Source organism: Helianthus annuus, chromosome 15 (genome assembly GCF_002127325.2).
Source record: "Helianthus annuus cultivar XRQ/B chromosome 15, HanXRQr2.0-SUNRISE, whole genome shotgun sequence".
In the NCBI taxonomy this organism is placed as follows: domain Eukaryota; kingdom Viridiplantae; phylum Streptophyta; class Magnoliopsida; order Asterales; family Asteraceae; genus Helianthus; species Helianthus annuus.
This window is the reverse complement of record NC_035447.2, coordinates 117,733,065-117,755,367: the sequence shown is the minus strand read 5'-3', so window position 1 is coordinate 117,755,367 and position 22,303 is coordinate 117,733,065. Positions and strand designations below refer to the sequence as shown.

At 39.3% G+C, this 22,303-nt stretch overlaps 2 protein-coding genes and 1 non-coding gene across 3 annotated transcripts; 1 reads left to right on the top strand and 2 right to left on the bottom strand.

Moving 5' to 3' along the window:
• Positions 1–1,768: 1,768 nt before the first annotated feature.
• On the bottom strand, positions 1,769–1,874 carry LOC118487822. Its single transcript, XR_004882765.1, has one exon. It is a non-coding gene; the product is annotated as a small nucleolar RNA R71 (small nucleolar RNA).
• A 5,575-nt stretch (positions 1,875–7,449) lies between these two features.
• LOC110941543 lies at positions 7,450–9,854 on the top strand. The gene is made up of 2 exons (XM_022183180.2): positions 7,450–7,690; positions 8,023–9,854. Exon 2 carries the CDS (start codon positions 8,026–8,028, stop codon positions 9,739–9,741), a length of 1,716 nt encoding a protein of 571 aa, XP_022038872.1. The 5' UTR covers positions 7,450–7,690; positions 8,023–8,025; the 3' UTR covers positions 9,742–9,854.
• A 5,895-nt stretch (positions 9,855–15,749) lies between these two features.
• LOC110941544 (valine N-monooxygenase 1) lies at positions 15,750–18,709 on the bottom strand. Its single transcript, XM_022183181.2, has 3 exons — positions 18,177–18,709; positions 16,627–17,071; positions 15,750–16,532 (listed from the first exon to the last, which is right to left on the bottom strand). The coding sequence occupies exons 1-3, from the start codon at positions 18,650–18,652 to the stop codon at positions 15,903–15,905; spliced, it is 1,551 nt and encodes a 516-aa protein (XP_022038873.1). The 5' UTR covers positions 18,653–18,709; the 3' UTR covers positions 15,750–15,902.
• Positions 18,710–22,303: the final 3,594 nt, after the last annotated feature.

Sequence of the window (22,303 nt, the reverse complement as noted above, 5' to 3'; positions counted from 1 at the left end):
GTTGGCAATCGAGATATCACGGGAAGGGTTAGGGTTGGTTATTGGTTAATAGGTCATCGGGAAACAACCTCGCATTATCTAATCCGAGTACTTTGTTCCCTTTTATCACTTCAATCATACATACACGAGTTATGTCTATGTAACTCTTTCTAGTGAAATTGCACACAACTGTTCGAAGAAACTGAAACCTAGGGTGATCACTGTTCTCTCCTAATTGTTTACAACCTACTTTGATTTGAATTAGTTCTTAAATTAGTTTTCCAAAACAACAATCCACAATCTTGAATTTTAAATTTCTGCAATTTAGTTTAATTTTAGTATAAATACAAAGCTACACAATCAACACATTTTCCACATACTCCCTGAGTTCGATACCCTACTACCGCTAACTACAGTTGTTTAGGGATTAAATTTGCGTGACCCACGACATCACGTCAAATTTTGGCGCCGTTGCCGGGGAGTAGTGCGCAACGTGTGTTAATTTCATAGTTTTGTTTGTTATTTTCGGGTTTACGCTGGTTGTGTTTAGTGTGCAGGTACTTGAGGTGTATGCATACTAGAGGCTCTCACAGGTCATCACCGCTATCGTTTGATCCGGAAATTGAAAGAACGCTACGACAAAACCGAGTTTTAGTGAGAGAAAACAAAATCATTGGTTCACCTACTTCACCCATTACACCGAGAAACATCATGGCTGATTCTCAGATTCCACTTACGACCAGTCAAACAACCTCATCCTTTATACCTACTTCCACCCAACCATCACCAAACACTACATTACCTAATACCACCGCTGGATTTACACCAACCAATTCCACTCAACCAATCACCACTCAAAATGAGCCTACCATCACTTACGATCCATCCACCACAATCCCACCATTATCTCACTTCTTTCCCCCAACTACGGGTCAATCATCATCTACCTTCACAATTGCACCCAATTCAACTATTGTGCATACTACCCCATCCTTTAGACCACAACAATTGGGTTTTCAGTATTCAAACATTCCATTTGGGCAAACCTCGGGAATGCAAGGTGGTGATTATGATGAGGGATTTGAAGACTTTGAGGGGTATGAAGATGATGGGTACGGTTATGGAGATTATGGTGATCAAGGGGATTTTGGGTATGTTCAAAGTCAATCTCAAGGGATGGCGAGTGTTGGTGGAATGCAACATCAACAACTTATACCACAACACATTCGGCCAAGACCACAAGGGCCACCAATGCCACAACCGATTCCATTGCAACAGGTCCGGCCACAACATGTACACCAACAACCATTTCAAAGACCGCCTCAGCGCCCACCGATGCGACCACAAGGGCAAGTACCAAGACCGAATGGGCCGATTATTCCGAGAGGTAGGTATGGTGTGCCACGAAGACATCTTAGAGAACAAGCAAGGGGAATAGAGGCACATTTCAGGCCAATCATTACTCAAAACCCCTCACCGGTGGTTATCCCTCACAACAACCAAGGGAGAACTTTTGAAGTAAGAACAAACTCGTTGCAAAGTTTACCGAAGTATAAAGGGTTAGCAACGGAGGAGCCGTATTTCCATCTAGAGGCCTATGACTCAATTTGCAACACTTTTGGGAGTCAAGGTTTTTCGGCCGATGAAGTCAAGTTAGTCTTATTTCAGTTTTCTTTGGAGGATAAGGCAAAGAAGTGGTTCTACACTTTGCCTTCGGCATCAATATATACATGGGGGGAGATGCAACAAACCTTTTTGGATGAATTCTATACCGCCCAAAAGACTAATGATGCGCGGAAGGGGTTGAGAAGCTTTCAACAACAACACGGTGAGATGTTCCATGAGGCGTTTGAGCGTTTTAACATGATGATTAAAAACTGCCCTCATCATGGGATTGAGTTATGGGAGTTAATGAACGCTTTTCATGAGGGGTTAAGTGCCGAAGATGCACGGGATTTAATGTCTATCACCGGAGGGACATTTGGAACAAATTATGAGAATGAAGATTGGGAGTTTTTGGAGAGTATGGCAACTACATCAAAAAGGAAAGCCCAAGCTTCGAGGAGAGCTCGACCGACAACTAACCGACCACAAGTGCATGCCATAGATGAAGGTAATGTTCAAACTACTAATCAAATTTATGATGTGTGTGCTTTGTGTAATGAAATAGGTCACGCGGCTGAAAATTGCCAAGGAATGTTGGAAGGGCAATATGAGGAAGTTCATGCGGTCCAAGGTCAAGGCCAAGGAGGAGGTGGTAGGAACTACAATAACATGAATTCTAATACCTACCACCCCGGGTTGAGGAATCACCCGAACTTTAGATATGGGAACCCATCAAATCAAGCGAACCCAAATTTTCAAGGTAGCCAAGGTAATTTTGGTTCACGGCCATCTTATAATAACCAAGGTGGGTACCGGGGCGGAAATAATCAAGGGTATCAAAAACAATACCAAACGGGTCAAGATCAAAGGGGATTTTCGGGTGGAAATGAGGTGATGGAGATGCTTAAAAGCATGCAATTGGAAATGCAAAAGCGAAATCAACTTGATGAAGTGCGGATGCAAAAAGATGAGGTTCGCGATAAAAGCATCCAGTCACTAACGACTCAAATGGGGCAATTAGCAACCGATGTGGCGGAACTAAAGAAAGGTAAGGGTCAACTTCCAAGCGACACAAAGGTAAACCCTTCACACGGTTCGTCACGAGGTAATGTTAATATTAACCATGTTAGTGTGTTAAGAAGTGGGAAAGAGTTTAAGGCCAATTTGTCACCCGAATTGGTCGAGGGGGTGGTTGAGGACATCACGGGAATGGAAAGTGATGATGAACCTTCACCGGTTAAACCAAAAGAAATAACTATTAAAAAACCGGGGTTGGGTGAAAGTGAAAAGAATGAATGTGAAAAGATTAAGGGTGAACTGAGTCAAGTGCCATTCCCATCGGCTTTACTTGACCCGGGAAAGAAAAATGTTATTGTGTCAAGGGGTCCTCAAAAAGAGGAAATGTGGGATATTTTCAAACAAGTTAAAATAAATCTCCCACTTCTTGATGCAATAAAACAAGTTCCCGCTTATGCAAAATTCTTAAAAGAATTATGCACACAAAAGAGGCAAAACAAGAAAAAAGTGCCTAAGCGGGTAGATTTGACCGGGCAAGTGAGTGCGGTGTTGAATGGGGAGCTTCCTCCTAAGCTCCAAGATCCAGGCACGCCATTGATTAATGTACAAGTTGGTAATTTTCAAATGGCTAAGGCATTGCTAGATCTTGGAGCCGGAGTTAGCATTTTACCGGGGGGATTATACGACCAATATGACTTTGGTCCATTAGCAAGGGTGGAGACGACGGTTGTTTTGGCCGATTTGTCTCATAAGTTGCCCCGGGGTATGGTTCAAAATGTTATTGTTAAAATTGATGAGTTTTACTACCCGGTGGACTTTTTGGTTTTGGACTACTCATCGGCGGACCCTAAACAACAACAGAACATAATTTTGGGTCGGCCATTTTTAAGCACCGCACATGCTATTATCGATTGTAGATTTGGTACGGTTGATATGGCATTCGGAAATCGAAAAATGCGTTTGAATGTTTTTACTAACAATTCTAATGCTAACGGTGTTGATGAGTGTTTTATGGCAGACATAGTAGATGGATGCAACCCGCATGAGTATGAGGAGGATGGTTTGGATATTTGCCTGTGTGACTTTTCTGAACAGGTACATGCTTATGCACTACGGGTTGAAGAGGAGGCACAAGATGTTATGGCGATGAAAGAAGGTAGACCACCATGGACCCATCAATTCGAGGGTCTACCGGTGGAAATCGATTCGGGTACAAAACCATCGTTGGAGGAACCACCAAAGTTAGAGCTCAAGGACTTGCCCGGCCACTTGAAGTATGTATTTTTAGGGGATAATGATACTTTGCCGGTCATTATTGCCTCTAATTTGGAAGTGGCACAAGAGCAAGCCTTGATGGAGGTGTTAAAAGCAAACAAGGGTGCTATTGGATGGACGATTGCCGATCTTAAAGGAATTAGTCCATCTATCGTCATGCACAAAATTATCACAACCGAGGATGCCAAACCGACACGAGAAGCTCAAAGGCGGTTGAACCCGAACCTAAGGGAGGTAGTAAAAAAGGAGGTAATTAAATGGTTGGATGCGGGAATCATCTATCCGATTTCGGATAGTGCTTGGGTGAGTCCCACTCAAGTTGTGCCTAAGAAGGCCGGCATTCAAGTAGTCAAGGACGAAAGTGGTGAACAAATTGCCACCCGACCGGTTACCGGATGGCGGGTGTGTATTGACTACCGAAAACTGAATGCCGCCACTTCTAAGGACCATTTCCCGCTACCTTTTATTGACCAAATTATTGAAAAATTGTCGGGTCAAAAATATTATTGCTTCTTAGATGGGTATTCGGGTTATAATCAAATTGCCATACACCCGGATGACCAACACAAGACCACCTTCACATGCCCATACGGCACTTTTGCCTTTAGGCGAATGCCGTTTGGGTTGTGTAATGCTCCGGCAACTTTTCAACGATGTATGATGAGTATTTTCTCGGACATGGTTGGAGAGTCGCTCGAAGTGTTCATGGATGATTTTTCCATTTTTGGCACTACTTTTGATGCTTGCCTCAACGAATTGCAAAAGGTTTTAAAAAGGTGCGTTGAGAAAAATTTGGTGCTAAGTTGGGAGAAAAGTCACTTCATGGTGCAAGAGGGTATTGTGTTGGGACACGTGATTTCGGAAAGGGGGATGGAGGTGGATAAGGCAAAGATACGGGTAATTTCATCATTGCCACCTCCTAAAAATGTTAAGGGTGTACGGTCATTCTTGGGACACGCGGGTTTTTATCGACGTTTCATTAAGGGTTTTAGTGTTATCACCAAACCCTTATGCAATTTGTTATTAAAAGATGTCCCGTTTGACTTTACTAATGAATGTATGCAAGCGTTTACTGTTTTGAAGGAACATTTGGTCAAGGCGCCTATCTTGCAACCACCTGATTGGTCAAAGCCGTTCGAGATAATGTGTGATGCAAGCGATACCACTATTGGTGCAGTTTTGGGTCAACGGGTTGACAAGAAGCCGGTGGTTATTTACTATGCAAGCAAAACTTTATCCGAAGCGCAACTTAATTACACCACAACCGAGAAGGAGTTACTAGCGGTGGTGTATGCTTTGGATAAGTTTCGCTCGTATATTTGGGGAAGCAAGGTAGTGGTTTACTCGGATCATAGTGCGGTTCGGTACTTGATGGAGAAAAAGGATGCAAAGCCGCGGTTGATTCGGTGGGTCTTATTGTTACAAGAGTTTGATCTTGAGATCCGAGACAAAAAGGGATGTGAGAATGTTGTCGCGGATCATTTGTCCCGAATCCCGTTGGAAGGTGTAGATGATGCAAGTGAAATCAATGAACGGTTCCCCGATGAACAATTGTTGGCCGTTTCTACTTATGTCGCCCCTTGGTATGCTCATTATGTTAACTACTTGGCCAAGGGTGCGATTCCAAATCATTGGACTAAGAAGAGACGACAACAGTTTTCTAGTCAAGTGAAGCAATATATATGGGACGAACCCGACTTGTTCAAAATCGGGGCTGATCAAGTGATAAGAAGATGTGTTCCCGAAACTGAAGTTTTAGAGATGTTGACCCATGCTCATTCATCCGCATGTGGGGGCCATTTTAGTGGGAATAAGACAGGCTATCGGGTGTTATCGAGTGGGTTTTATTGGCCCACGATTTTCAAGGATGCTCGTGAGTATGCCCGAAATTGCATCAATTGTCAAAGAATGGGAAGCATTTCGAAACGTGATGAAATGCCGTTGCAACCAATTTTGGTAGTGGAGGTATTTGATGTTTGGGGAATAGACTTCATGGGTCCTTTCCCAAACTCAAATGGGTTTTTATACATATTGGTTGCGGTTGATTATGTGTCGAAATGGATTGAAGCTATTGCCACAAGGACCAACGATCATTCCGTTGTATGTAAGTTTGTGCAATCCAACATTTTTTCTCGTTTCGGTGTACCTCGGGTGATAATAAGTGATGGTGGTTCACATTTTAAAATTTTCAATTTTGGAAAGTTGTTGAAGAGATATAGTGTGAATCACCGTGTGGCTACACCGTACCACCCACAAACAAGTGGTCAAGTGGAGGTATCTAACCGGCAAATCAAAGAAATTCTAATGAAAACGGTTAGAACGGATAGGAAAGATTGGTCAAGCAAGCTTGATGATGCATTGTGGGCATATCGCACGGCTTTCAAAACCCCACTTGATACCACTCCGTATCGAATGGTTTACGGGAAAGGATGTCATTTGCCTATGGAGTTGGCACATAGGGCATATTGGGCAATTAAAACAGTGAATGCGGACTATGATGAAGCGGGTCGGGCGAGGAAGCTTCAACTGAATGAAATTGAAGAGATAAGGGACCAAGCGTATGAGTGTGCATCCGCATACAAAGACAAATTGAAAAAGGTTCATGATGCGAAGATAAAGAAGAAGAACTTTGAAGTGGGTCAAAAAGTGTGGTTATACAATTCAAGGTTGAAAATGTTCGCGGGGAAACTAAAGAGCAAGTGGATGGGCCCTTATGTTGTCCGACGAGTGGGAAGGTTCGGAGATGCTGACATTCAAGACGAGCGAACATTGAAACAACAAACGGTGAACGGTCACAGGTTAAAGCCGTATTTGGATGGCAATGACATCAACAACTTGGAGCTTGACAAAGCGGGCTACATCCTACGCCCGGTTGAGGAGGAACAATCGTAAGAGGCCCAGGTTTGGTGATAGTGTACATAGTAGTTTTGTTTTGTTTTGTTTGTATAGTTGCATAATTGCCATAGTTCCTCGAAGTCCGTGTTCGAAACAAGTGTGGGGAAGTTCGGGTCGCGAATTGCTCTTACATCGTGTTGAGGACAACACGGGATTTTTGAGGGGGTAGGGTGATTTTTCCAAGTTTTTGAAATAATTAAAAAACATAAAAAAATCGAAAAATTTTAAAAATTTAAATAATTGGTCATATAAACTTCAAAGTTTTGCCAAAATGGAGATGCCCAGTGTCCACCGTAAATTACGGTGGAGCCGTAATTTACGGTGGTGGTTAAAAAATTTTGGAGTTTTATGGTGTAAACCTCCTATTTTACGGTGAAAATTGAAGCCCAGTGTTTACCGTAAATTACGGTAATGCCGTAATTTACGGTGGTGAAAAAAATGGTTGGGGTTTACGGTGGAAACAGCCTGAATTACGGTGAATATTTGACATCCAGGTCTCACCGTAATTTACGGTGAGACCGTAAATTACGGTACGGTGAAAAATGTTGTCGGTCGCTAGGATTCCGTATGTATATAAAAAAAAAAAAAAAAAAACAATAAAAGCTAAAATAAACAGCCTTTCACGTGCATTAAACCCCATCCATTCATTTTCTCTCCACTTTTTCACCAACCTCTTCTTCTCCAAGAACCTTCATTCTTCTTCTTCTTCCACCTTCTTTTCTTCATAAAATCCTCAATCTTTGTCCAAATCAAGTGAGGTTTTGGTCTAAATCGGCTAATTTTTCACAAGCTTTGTGATTGTGAGGAGGAATTTCAGAGAAAACGCGGTTTTGGGGTCGAAGTTTGAAACCCTAGGTTGAGATAATTTGGGGGTTTTGGGATTTTTAGTTTCACAAGCATCCTTTCATCTTGAAACAAGGTATGAACACTTATTTTATTATATTATGGAGATGCATTGTGAAAAACAAGGTAATTTAGGTTATATGTTCTTGCCCATTTGCTTGTTGCTAGAATATGAGTATGGAATTGTTATTGAACATGGTTGATGGTTGTAGATGTAGGAATTATGGTTAAAGTAGTGAACTTTTGGGATGTTCTACATTGTAGAGACACCATGCCCAATTTTTGAAAAATCCTTGATACATTTTGGGTTCACTAACATCTACAACCATGGCAACAAGCAAGTGTGGGGATGATTTGTGAAGAGAATGTTAATTTTTGTGTTGTTTTGTTGTTTCTTCATGTGTGTAGGAAATGGCAAAGACAAAGGAAAAGTCGGGGTCAAGTTCATCCTCATCAAGAGGCAAGGGCAAGGAGAAGGAGCAGCCATCGAAGAAGAGGCAATATCTGGGTAGGGTTAGTGAAAGCGAAAGCGAGGAAGAAGAAGAGATGCAGTTAGACCCAAGAGATAAACCGGTGTGGAATTCGGGGTCGTTGTATGACCAACCCGAAATTTGGCAGCCAACTCTGTATAACGACTGCATGAACAAGTTAAAGAATAAAGCGGCCGCATTCATCTGTGAAAGAGATGTTGATGAGCCTCAGTTGGGCCAGTTCGGAGTGTATGACAAGTTCCGTGCTTTGGGTTGGGAAGGAGCACTCAAGTGTTGGGATAAGGATAAGAGCAATTTGTTTTTGACTGAGATTCAGGAGTGGATGGCAACGCTTAAATGTCACAACTTCCACAGGCCATCACAAATGAAGTTGGTTGGGACGGTACATGGGGTACCAGTTGAAATGTCATTCGATACGTTGAAGAAGTTGGGAAAATATGATAGCCTTCCAACTAGGGAGTACATGATTCCCACGCTTGATGATTTATTGCTCAAACCCGAGAAGCACGTGACATGGAACAGTATGTTGGCGGATTTGTTTTTGCCCGGTAGGTATGGTGGCGTGTTGTACCGAAAAAATCTGAAGATAGAAGCCAAGCTCTTGCATACGATCTGTTTACTTAATGTCATCCCAAGGAGAGGGGATAAAGAGCAGGTGAGGTTTCCAGAGATACCTGTTCTGTATTCATTGATGCATGGCTCCCCACGCTTTCCAATTCGCTACCTGATCATGCACCATTTGTGGATATGCCGGAACAAATACGGGAGAGACATTGTCCCGTACTGCCGCATCATAACGGGCTTAATGAAACAGCAGAAGGCACTCACATCTGAAGACCGCGGTTTAACGAAAAGGCACTTGCCTTTTACTTTGGATAGGTTGGGAAACGTTTGGACATACACTTCGTCTGAACGTTATCACAAGCTGAAATCGGAGGGTCAACGGTGGAGGGCGTTGAAATTAGGTGCAAGGGAGTTGTTACCGGGAGAACCGGATGAACCTGAAAGCGATGAAGAGTTAATTCCGAGTGGGGATGATGATTACGCAGACGAGCCAACGGGTGGTGCAAATGTTGGTTTTGGGGTTTTTCATGGTGGTCATGGTGGCACATTTTACGACTATGCGCAGCAACCATATGAGCCGGGGTGGGCTTATAGTGGTTCAATGCAGGAGGTGATCGAGAGCCAACGCCCGCCGGCGGCCATCTTTGATACTTGGTCGGGTTCGGAGAGGTCGTTATTTGATCAAGGCACGCGGAATAGCGCTAGTATTGAGCGGGCGCTTAAACATAGCTTCGACCGCAATGAATTATGGCACCGGACCCACGCATATTCGCAGGAGGTGGAAATGAATAACCGATATCACGATGATCAGATGAGGCGGATGCATGCGGATTGGCATGCCGGAAGGCCGGTGGTTGAGGATCCACAACATGTGGATTATGCCTCATTGCCACCGTATGATGGCAGCGTTTCGTATCCGACTCCACAACTCCACCATTCTCAGTGGCTTGATCCAAGACGGCAAGAGGGACCACAACAACAAGAGGGAAGCAGTAGCGGCTCGTTCGGGTTTGGAGAATGGAGCGATATGATGTCGTCTATTTTTGGGCCCCCAGGACCGCGTTATTATTGATCAGGTGGTATTCTCTCTCTTGTATAGTTTGTATATATTTGTTGGTTTATGTTGATTATGGTGGGAGGATGGGTGGTGATTGATCATATGATTGATTGTTGGGTTTGGTTGGTTGGTGGTGTTGTGTTTAAAATGAAAAACATAAAAAAAAAAATATAAAATGAAAAAAAATACAAAAAAAAGAAATTTGGGGTTTGAGATGAGAAGCTTCTTGTGGATGTTGATTGAAGTATTGATCAAAACCTCCCAAGCCATACATTGGGGACAATGTATCCCAAGTGTGGGGATGGGGGGAATTTTTTGAAGATTTTTGAAAAAATTTTAAGCCGAGCAAAACAATGTGAAATCTTGTCGCCCCAATTTATCCCCAAGTCAATACACCGGCAACCCTTATTACCCTTTTCATTCTTGGTAAGAGTTGTAGCCACACGTGTATATAAATAATCTTTGATGAGAGTGGCTACGGGTGGGGGTGTGTTAGAACTTGTGCTTGAATGCAATTTGAATCTTTGTTAGACATGAATGTAGAAAGGATAAGGGCATTAGGTAGCCTCGTCGGTTGTGTGAGTGAGTGTGGGATTTGGGGGGTTGGACCTCATAAGTTATATATATGAGCATGGTAGTGAGAGGGGCGGGGGTTTGGTCATTTAGTTGCCCAATTTTGTGCCTAAAGCCTATCATTTGTTTCCCCTAGCCACTTACTTGAAAATGTACCCAAATTTGACCCGGTCTTATAGCATTAGTGATATAATTAGTAGTTTATGAGTTTGAAATAGTCATGGTTAGTGTATTATCGTATTGTGTGCTTGAAAAAAAAATGAAAAGAAAAAAAAAATGAAAAAAAAAAAAAAAAAGGAAGGTTTCATTGTCTTGTATATAGTAGTATGCATTGTTAGTTGTTTTTGGTAGTTGTAATAAAAAGACCGGGTCGAATTTTCGCTACTCATATATATTCCATTTCCTACCCATACACCTAGCCACATTACAACCTTTAAGCCCCTTTTGATTTGCATTCATGTTTGACCCGTTATAGGAGGATAGTTGATTCAGGTACAAGCTTATGATTGCGCAACCACCCGTTTGCCTTGTGTGTGTCTAGCTTATCTTTGCTAGTTTCCACTTGTAGCCGAGAGGAGAGAAATTGTGAGGGGTGTATTGCTTGGGGCATTAAAAAAGGGGTTGGTAAAGAAATTGCATGATTTGTTTGGCTGATTTGATCACTTGTTTCGAAACTATGTTGATGAGTTGCTTGGGACAAGCAACGGTTAAGTGTGGGGATGTGACGGGTGGTCCTTTGGACAACCCTTAAGTATGTTAAAACATGAAATAATCCTCCATTTAGCCGTGTAATTATCTTGGATTAGATAACTACGATGCTATTGTTTCAGGTGCGAATAAGGAGATAAGAGATGGATAAAAGGCAGCTCATGAATGCTTTGGTGGAAACGGGTCGAGAGAAGAACACAAGACGAAACAAAGGAGACAAGGCTGCTGAGTACCGTAAATTACGGTCCTACCGTAATTTACGGTAGACATGATTTTTGTTGTTTCTTGCACCGTAAACCAGGCTTGACTCACCGTAATTTACGGTGGTGCCTGAACGTGAAAAGTGTAACTGCCACAATATACTCGTTTTTTGTGTGTCTTTTGGTATTATCTCATCATTGACGGTTCTTGGAGACTTGAGAGGCGAATTTGGAGTATTTGCTTGCTTTGTGAACAATTCTAAACATTCGGTTTGTGTTTTTAATTCGTATGAACACTAGATTAATGTTGATGATGATTCACCGAGCCATGTCCGGCTAAACTCTTCGGTGATCATCTTAGGTGAATGTTTCTAAGACTTTTGTGTGTTAAATTTCTGCATTTCTAGAATGATATCTTGCGTTGCTTGAATGTCATGGTGTATGTTTGATTGATTGTAGCGTGTTAATCTATATTACAATTTCTGGTCTCGATCGTACGTTCTTGGTGCCGTTGGCAATCGAGATATCACGGGAAGGGTTAGGGTTGGTTATTGGTTAATAGGTCATCGGGAAACAACCTCGCATTATCTAATCCGAGTACTTTGTTCCCTTTTATCACTTCAATCATACATACACGAGTTATGTCTATGTAACTCTTTCTAGTGAAATTGCACACAACTGTTCGAAGAAACTGAAACCTAGGGTGATCACTGTTCTCTCCTAATTGTTTACAACCTACTTTGATTTGAATTAGTTCTTAAATTAGTTTTCCAAAACAACAATCCACAATCTTGAATTTTAAATTTCTGCAATTTAGTTTAATTTTAGTATAAATACAAAGCTACACAATCAACACATTTTCCACATACTCCCTGAGTTCGATACCCTACTACCGCTAACTACAGTTGTTTAGGGATTAAATTTGCGTGACCCACGACATCACGTCATTGTGCTCCCCACAATAATTGTTTGAGATGTGTTACCCTCCAGTGTAACACATGTTACAAACATGTGTTACATATATGTAGCCCCTTTTGTGTCCAAGAAAGGGCTGGTTTTGACATAAGTAACACGTGTAACATTGTTACAACATATGTAGCTAGTTATGCCAGCAAAAAGAACAACTTTTTATTTATAAAATAACCGAGATCATCAACTACTAAATCACACAAGACGACTAACAACCCATCTAAAATAACATTTCAACGTTTTAAAAGATATAGATATGTAAGCTAATAACAACTGATAATATCAAAAAATAAAAATGATTTTAATATAAAAACAAAAACTTGTAAACTAAATAAACATTTACCCATTAATAGACAACTTTGAGCACACAAAAACATATTAACAACAGCCTTAACAAAAAAATCAAGTGTTAAATGATTTTTCAAAATAAAAAACTCAACATATTGTTGTTTCTCTCTCTAAAATCATGGTAAATTAGGTTCAAACCTACTTCTCTCACACACACTTGTGCATGTGTTCTTAGTGTTCGAGATGAACATGATGAAGATTGTTGTTTCTTTCTTTAAAATCATGCTAAATTTGGTCCAACCCTGCTTCTCTCTCACACACTTGTGCGTGTGTTCTTGATGTTCGAGATGAACGCGATGAAGATTGTTGTTTCTCTCTCTAAGAACCTTCATCCCCATTCACTCACCGATCAGAATTTCTCTTTCTACCAGATGAACACAATGAACATGATGGAGAATTTCTCTAAAAACCAGATGGACACGATGGAGATTCCTGTTTCTCTTTCTTAACCAGCAACTTTCTCTCTCTAAAACAACAAATCTTTCTCACACATGAACACGTTAGAGATTTTTTGTTCTCTTTCTTGATGAACATGATGGAAATTCTTGATATTTTGAATTCTGAAAGAAGAAGAGAGAATGAGATATTGATGATGATGGTAATTATATAAGAAGAGAGAGAATGAGATATATTTAATATTATTTATGTACTTTGTGGCATGTTCTTTTGACACAAATACCCCTCCAGCCACTTAACAACACAAAGAAAATAATACTTTAAATCAAATTTGGAACCTTTTATCTTAACCATTAGATCATGTTGATCAATGGTTATCATAAGGTTTACCAAGTTTTCTCACTACAAATAAGTTTTCTATATATACTTCCTATATATATACGTATATATATATATACGTATATATATATATACGTATATATATATACGTATATATATATATACGTATATATATATATATATAAAGTGTAACGTACAATAGGGCTTATCGTACGATACGTACGCGATCATTCCAGCTATATGATCTGGTGCGAATTCAATCTTCGCATGTTATAAAAAGGAAAATGAAATCGCATGGCTTGAAAATGCAATGAAATCGCATGTTTTGAAATCCCATGCAAATGAAATCGCATGTGAAAAAATGGCTAGCATGGGGTAATGCAAAAAATGGCATGGGGTGTGTAGATGGACAAAATCGCATGTGGAAGATTGAATATCGCATGTGAAAAAATGGCTAGCATGGGGTAATGTGAAAAATGGCATGGGGTGTGTAGATGGACAAAATCGCACGTGGAAGATTGAATATCGCATGTGAAAAAATGGCTAGTATGGGGTAATGTGAAAAATGGCATGGGGTGTGTAGATGGACAAAATTGCATGTGGAAGATTGAATTCGCACCAAATCGTATGGCTGGGATGATCGCGTACGTATCGTACGATAAGCCCTATTGTACGTTAACTGACCTCTATATATATATAAATATTGGGCGTATATGCTCTGTTGGAAAATTTAGTGACAATGTGTTTTTCACTAATGTAAAGATGAATAAGAAATCAAGTGGTTGTAATGAAAAATGTGAAACTTGAGGGTATCTAATAGGATTTTGTATCCTAGTGACCTTTGGTGTTTTCTATTAAATCCTATGAAAGTTGAAAGTAATAATGATTACATATATACTATACTAATTTGATCTTATTAAAGATCGTTATCTTTGGTATTCATAATGAGTCTTGGAATTCCTATTGAATTTTTTAAAACCCAATAGATAAGGATTAGGTTTAAGAGTGAACAACTTCTTGAGAGAGTGAACTGTGTGAACTAATCTTGACCCTTGATCTTTTTTTAGATTAAAAGGGTAAGATTGACATTAACCAAGTATGTTTAATTAAAATCTTTTAATTTTCTCCTCTCTTAACCCTCTCTCTCTCTCTCTATCTCTCATTTCTAATTATTTCTTTATCATTTCTTTATCCATAGACTTTGTTTTAATTTAGCTTTAATATTGTTTTTCTTTTATTATATATATATATATATATATATATATATATATATATATATATATATATATCATAAGATATTGTTTTTAACTTTTTGCTCTGAGATTGAAATTGTAATTATTTTTGGGCATTAACTCTTTTTTTGAATATGTGATGAAGTTATTTATTTTTGCATACATGTGATATGTTTCGTTTTCATTAATTTCATAGTTTTTATATGAATCTACTCGTGTGCATGCACAATATACTATAGGTTTTTAATATACACATATGTAACCACTTTTGAATATAATACACAGATGTATAAAAGACTGTACACATGTGTATAAACTAACAGCTGTGTATCTTATATAACCTAATAGTTAGCGAGACAGTACACATGTGTATAAACTAACAGTTGTGTATCTTGTATAAACTGATAGTTAGCGAGACTGTACACATGTGTATAAACTAAAATCTGTATATCTTGTATGAACTAATAGTAGCGAGACTGTACACATGTGTATACACTAACAGCTGTGTATCTTGTATATACGGAAACTAGCAAGATTTTAGGCATTTTGATTATGTTGTTTAATAAATGCAATTTACAAAAGCCGCAAATACTCTTATGTCAATTAATTTAAAGGGAGGTTACAACATTATAATTACAATCTTGCCATTGTTTAAAAATCTTTAGATGATGTAATCCAATGGCCCAGATTAGCTCACACAATTCACTCCCAACCTAGTGTTCACTCTAGAACGCTACCCCAATACTAATAGACAATATTCAAAAAATGATGATGAATCAAGTTTCATTAGAAAATAGGGTATCCACCATGTTTCACTGAAAAAAGAGTACTCTCTACACGTTCCACCACTTTCCCATCTTTGTCTGTCTCCACAAGTTTTAGCACTACAATTTAAAGTGGTGTAACCTCGGGCGCGTGCCCATTTTCGGCAGTTAGACTGCTTCGGCTGTTGTACTCTGGGAAACTGACACATCATCTTTAGTAGAGGCGTGGAATTTGTTTTAAGGGAAATGTATTGAACACGTGACTCGGCCACAACTGTCAACATCAGTTTGTTAATTATTGCAGCCAAGAAGGATCGCACAAGGAGACACAGTTCAAGTTCTCGTTAAAGATGAAGCGGAATCGTACAAAAAGACGCTACTCAAGCTCTCGGTTTGAATCGATTTATCTAAATATATTATATTTCATATGTATTTTATTTGGATTTGTACATGATACAAGTACTACAATTTCTTAAATATATAAAGAGAGAGAGTATCTTTAATATTTTATTTATATAATTTTTATTATAACTGTGACCCATGTCATACATGCTCCACATGTTATTTTGAGAAATCACATACTATAAACACACCAACAACTTTTTTATTTTCAGACATCACATACTATAAACACACCGACAACTTTTTCAGTTTGTGGGATAAAGATGGTGAGGCAGACGAGGCTTCGCTATGGCTAACAAAGGCTTAGCCTTTGCTAGATCATGCAGGTTCTCCTTGAGATCAACATGTGGCTCGTTAAGTGGCAACTCCCAAGTGAATCCTTGTACAAGCCGAGCTAGAAGCATTGTGGACATAGTCGAGCCCAACAACACTGCCGGGCACCCACGCCGACCGGTGCTAAATGCAAACGTGTGAAGGTTGTAGTCAGCTAACACCACTTCTTTATGACCGTTCATGTGACGGTCTGGATTGAAAGTCAGTGTGTCCTCCCAGACATCAGGGTTCCTCCCTAGCCCGAGACGGCTCACTAATATGTGACTACCCTTGGGTATGAAGTACCCAGCAATTGTAGAGTTAGCGGTTGTTACATGTGGGACGTTGAAAGCCGCGACAGGATGCAACCTGAAAGCCTCCTTCACACAGGATTTGATATATTTGAGCCTAGGTAGATCGGATTCTTGAACTAATCTATCCTTTCCTACCACAAAATCGAGCTCATGGACAGCTTTATCGAATATCCTCGGATTGTTCATCATCTCCGCCATTGCCCATTCGATATTATTTGAAACATTATCAAAACCTGCTAGCATCAGATCCTGCATTACACCAATATTAATCAAGATTACATAAAACAAAGATTGATATATTTCAAGCCAAAATATGCAAATTGTTTATAAATCTTTATCTTACAAGGATCTGGGCTTTTATTTCATCTGTGGTTAGTGGAGTGTTTTTAAGGGTGATGAAAACGTCGAGCAAGTCTTCTTGTCGGGTCCTAACACCGTCTTGCCATTGTTGAATCCTCTCGTCAATCAAAGGATCTTGATACTTTCTTGCCATACGAATAGCATTCCTTATGATCTTCTCGTGCCCATCAAAATCAGTTATCCATCTCAACCACGGGAAGTAATCCGTCACACAAAACGCGTTAAGATAGACAAGAATTGTCCAAAGTGATTCGGCATGCTCAATCTCTTCCTTCCCAGGTCCACCATCTTCGCTCCCTTTACCAAAATACCTTCTCCCCCACACGAGCTTCCTTACCATGTTGGTTGTGTATTGTTGCGCCAGAATCCTCACATTCACAAAGCCTTCAGTGACCCCATGGTTGATCTTGCATCGATTGTTAATGTACCTAAAAAGTTATACCGACTTCTATGTGTTTTTTCTATATGTAAAGTAAAAACTTTAGCCCAAATTCGGCAACTTAATTAAAATGGTTTTGGATGGTTTGCCCACTGTAGGCAAGTCTGAATTTATCTATTTGTAAACATGCCAACAAAATTAAGCAAATATGCATAGGGTCAGTAGAGTTAAGCAAATAAAAAGAACCCTTACCCAAACAAACCCATTACCCGAATACCTGAAAACCGACTGCTATTAGGGTTGGTTTTCAGTTAAACTTTCAAATATAAGAAACCGAATATCAATAGACAGACCAGTAGATAGTCCAGATATAGATGCTCACCCCTAGACACTGTTGATCGCGTAATCATGAGGTAGAACTAAATGATTTTTTTGTAGTTTAAAAAATAATAACAGGTATAAACCAATAATAAAAAAAGACCCACACTATTTCCACACCCGTATATCTTATTTTTCACACATTTTTTCATTCTATCTCTCTATACGTATATTTATTTATGTATAGAGAGAGATAGAAGGAATACCTGAATATTAACTCCCAAAAAAATTATAATGTGACATTTAATATTAAAATCGTCATAAAAGTTAAGATTGTTTTCAAAATGTATTTTTTTTTTTAGAAATCAGTTATTAATTCGTTTTACAAATGAATCAGTCATACGGTAATCTGATAATTGATCCATATTAAGAATGAATTATTCAGATTGGGTTGTTCATTTTTCAAGTATTTTGGATCAGTTATTGGATCCATATATGTTTTGCTTCAACACAACCTAGTCCATACGATTTAGTTGATGGCTTGGTGTTGTAATTGCTGTAGAACCTACCGTTAAATTAAGCAACCTATTTTTATTTAAATTTTATTTTGTGATTTAGCCTAACCCGAGTCAGAAATTTTTTACATGACCCAAAATATGAGAAAGAGGTTTTGAGTGGGCATAATTAGTCTATCACTTGAACGCGATACAACTTTAAGTGAGTCCGACATGACATGACATGGCAAGAACAAGTATATGGGTCGGGTTAGGATTGAAGAATTCAACCCGTCAACCTGACACGATTGACACCTGTAAGTATGCACGTAAAAAACATACCTGAGTATGTTATCATCTTCTTCGTTTCGCTTTTTCTGAAGCCATTTATGCCTAGTCCCGGAAAGAATATCCATGGATAGGATACTTCTCATCTTTTTCCAATGATCACCCATTGGAGCAAGAACCGTGTCCAAGTAACCACCACTAGTCAGATAGCCCGACATGGAATCAGGCCTTGACGAGAAGATCCAATCTTTGTCTTTCAAAAACTCAAGTGCGATATCTGGATCACTAACGGCTATGACATGGACATTTCCGAGGCGAACACATAGGATCTTGGTGTTCATTTCGTTCATCATCCTATGAATCCATCGAAACGTGGGCTTGTTTCGAAGCATGCTGATTATGCTGCCTACGTAGGGCAACGGTGTCGGGCCAGGAGGAAGAGGTGGTCGAAGTTTGGAACTCATGAACTTAATGAGCAAGAAAAGGAACAAGTAGCAGATTGACATGTGGGTTAGAAAGAAAATGGTCATGGTTGGAAGAGGAATAAGCAAGCTTTTGATATTTGTTTTGCAGAAATATGTTTTTATGTGGTATTGCACAATTGTGTCGTTGTCTTTCTTTAAATCGAAAGGGATTTTCTAATGGCACATCCCCTGTTTATCTGCACACTTTTTCAATTCAATACGCATAGTATAGGCCTATACGACGCGTATTGAAATAAAGTAAAAAACATGGCAGGCTGACAGGTGCAGGTTATGTCTGGTGGCGGGCTTGATACGCATTGTATAGGCCTATACGATGCGTATCAAGGCACTGATTTTTAAAGTTCATTTTTTATTGTGTTGTGTCGAATGCGAACCCGAGATACGGAAGGGATTTCGAGCAGCTGGAAACAGGGATTGTAGGAAACAGGTGTGATTATCAAATGACAACTTGAGGGGTCTAGTCCTAGCTAGTTTCTCACACGTGATACGCATCTAATATGATACATGATAAAAGCGCTTCTTTAGACAATCTGGGATTATGTTCCGCAAATTGAGAACCACATATTCGTGTGTAAAAGCTTGGAAAGATGACCGAATAGAGATCTGTATACACCCTTGGTTTCTCGAAATCCCTTTCGTTTCACGTCAAGATCTTTATCTATCATGTCATCGACCAACTGCTTGAACCAAGAATATGAAGATCACGGTCTAGACCGACCTTTGGATCACACATGATAAAAGTGCTTCTCTAGACAATCTGAGATTATGTTCCGTTTTATGACACATGATACGCGCGCTTACCTTAATCACATCTTCCATGGAGTCACAGATCCGACAATAGGGCCCACGGATCTTATGCCCACCCGAGACCGACCTCTAGATCACACATGATAAAAGCGCTTCTTTAGACAATCTGGGATTATGTTCCATTTTATGACACATGACACGGCACGCTTACCTTAATCACATCTTCCATGGAGCCACAGATCCGAAATAGGGCCCACGGATCTTATGCCCACCCGAGACCGACCTTTGGATCACACATGATAAAAGCACTTCTTTAGACAATCTGGGATTATGTTCCGTTTTATGACACATGACACGACACGCTTACCTTAATCACATCTTCCATGGAATCACAGAATCGACAATAGGGCCCACGGATCTTTCTTCAAGATTTACGTCTGATGTCCAAGTTTAATCACATTTGACTTCATCTGCGGCAGTCCAATGAATTTCTTGGTTCAATAATCCGTTCAATTTCGAGAAACGAAAGGGATTTCGAGTAGTTGGTTCAATAATCCGTTCAATATCAGCGTTGTTTATCACCCTGTGTGAGCATTGGAAGCCCGACAAACAGTCTTGCAATTACATCTTCAATCGAGACCGCGTTATTAATTATAATGAAGCAATGAAGATTGAATGTGCAAAACCGCAACCGTTTTTTACTACGGAAACGGTGGCTACGGGAAATACAAACCTGACACGAACCACAATGGACTCAGCCTCATACTACTCTAATATGACACATGATAATAGGTCCCACGGATCTTATGCCCACCCAAGACCGACCTCTGGATCACACGTGGGAGAAAAGACCAGCACCCTTGTCGTTCCGTATTTTCTCCTTTTCTAATTCTTGAAGAATCTCGTAACGTATGACACATGATAAAAGCGCTTCTCTAGACAATCTGGGATTATATTCCATTTTATTATAGTCGTGAGGTGGTCAAAAAAAGTAGAAAAAAAATAAAACAGAAGAAAGTGTTCCTCTTTGTTACCAAGCATGTCATCTGAAACAATTAACAGGACATTGTTAAAAAGGAGAATCTATTGGAACACCTGATTGAGATAAACTTCTTCGAGCTAACTGCCGATATCTCATCCTTCTTATCTTGCTATTAATAGATTCCAAAGCTGTTATTTCTGTTGTTCAGTACTTCCGAGACAATTTAGTTTCTCCGTTGCTAATTTCTCCACTCACCGTGAAATCGAACAGTTTCTTCATAGATTCCGTCCGATTTCGAAGCCGGTTGAGAATTACGAGTGTTCTAGACTCGTTCAAGGCATGCCTGTTTGTGCGATTTACAAAAATAAGGATGCATTCCACGGTAAACGATGCAGCTGATGAAACCGAAGTTGTTATTTCTGTTGTTCAGTACTTCTGAGACGATTCAAGTGAGTCCTATGAAGCAAGTGTCTGTCTATTCAATTGAGAAGAATCATTGCATTACATCCCCGTTGAAAATAAGTGGTTGTAATGATGGATCCCTTGATTTGAAAAACATTTTTGAGAAATTTATAATTCAGTTGAGAGGAATCATTATATGCTTCTTAGTGAACTCGAATTAAGGAAATGATGAGTAATGTAAGGAGAAGCGTTGGAAAGATGACCGAATAGAGATCTGAACCAACCGATGCGTATTTTAACGTATTGTAACGTAATTTAACGTAATTTAGCGTATTTTAACGTATTGCCATCAGTTCTTTGCTTTCCAATGATGGAACCCCTGATTTGAAAAACATTTTTGAGAAATTTATAATTCAATACGCATCGTATAGGCCTATACGATGCGTATTAATCGATGAATTTACTGAAATAACCCTGTTTTTCTGATAAATTCAGGGGTATTTTTGAGAAAATTCAAAGTTTAATACGAATCGTATAGACTTATACGATTCGTATTAAGCTGATATACGATACAACATAGGCCTATACGATCGTATATGGCATTATTTCAAATTTAGTTTTATCGTATTTCCCTCGGTTCGACGCGTATACGTCTCTTTTTTGCCGAACTTTCGCATATTTTGTCGTTTTATGACGTATACCTTCAACATAAGTCGTTTCGGTGCCGTTCGGTTGCGTGCGAATATCGTATTCCATGATAACGTACAGTTTTGATTGAAATCCACTTGGACTCCATAGTGTCGTGTTATATGTATACGTGTTTGTAAATATCGTTAGTCGCGTACTTTGACGTATTTTTGCGTATTTTGACGTATTTTAACATATTGTTGCGTATATAATAGTATTTTTAACGTATTTGACCGTATTCTAACGTGTTTTAGCTTATTTTAACCTATTTAGGGTATTTTTACGTATTTTAGCGTATTTTAACGTATTGTAACGTAATTTAACGTAATTTAGCGTAATTTAGCGTATTTTAGCGTATTTTAGCGTATTTTTGGCGTATTTTAGCGTATTTTAATGTATTATAATGTAATTTAACTTATTTTAGCGTAATTTAGCGTATTTTAACATATTTTAGTTGGTTTCGAATATACCCAAAGTAGTTAATCACGCTCTTATATACATTCAAAATTGTTATGTTGAAGGATAACGCAAACAAGTTCTCCACAGTTTGTTATTCACAGTTGTCAAATTCGTTGCGTGCATTCATATTGTTTTAGACAACAACAGATAATGAATGGATTGTTGGACTTCTTGTTCCAAATGTACGCCTCAATTCATCTTTTTTACTCTTTTCTTCGATTTCAACAAATCTTTTCAATAATCAGTACGCAACAAAGAGACCGCCTTGCTAATTTTAATGAAGCAATGAAGATTGAATCTGCAAATCACAATAGTTGTCAAATTCGTTGCGTGCTTTCATATTGTTTAGACAACAACAGATAATAAACGGATTGTTAGACTTCTTGTTCCAAATGCAACTGTGAATATTGAATGTGCAA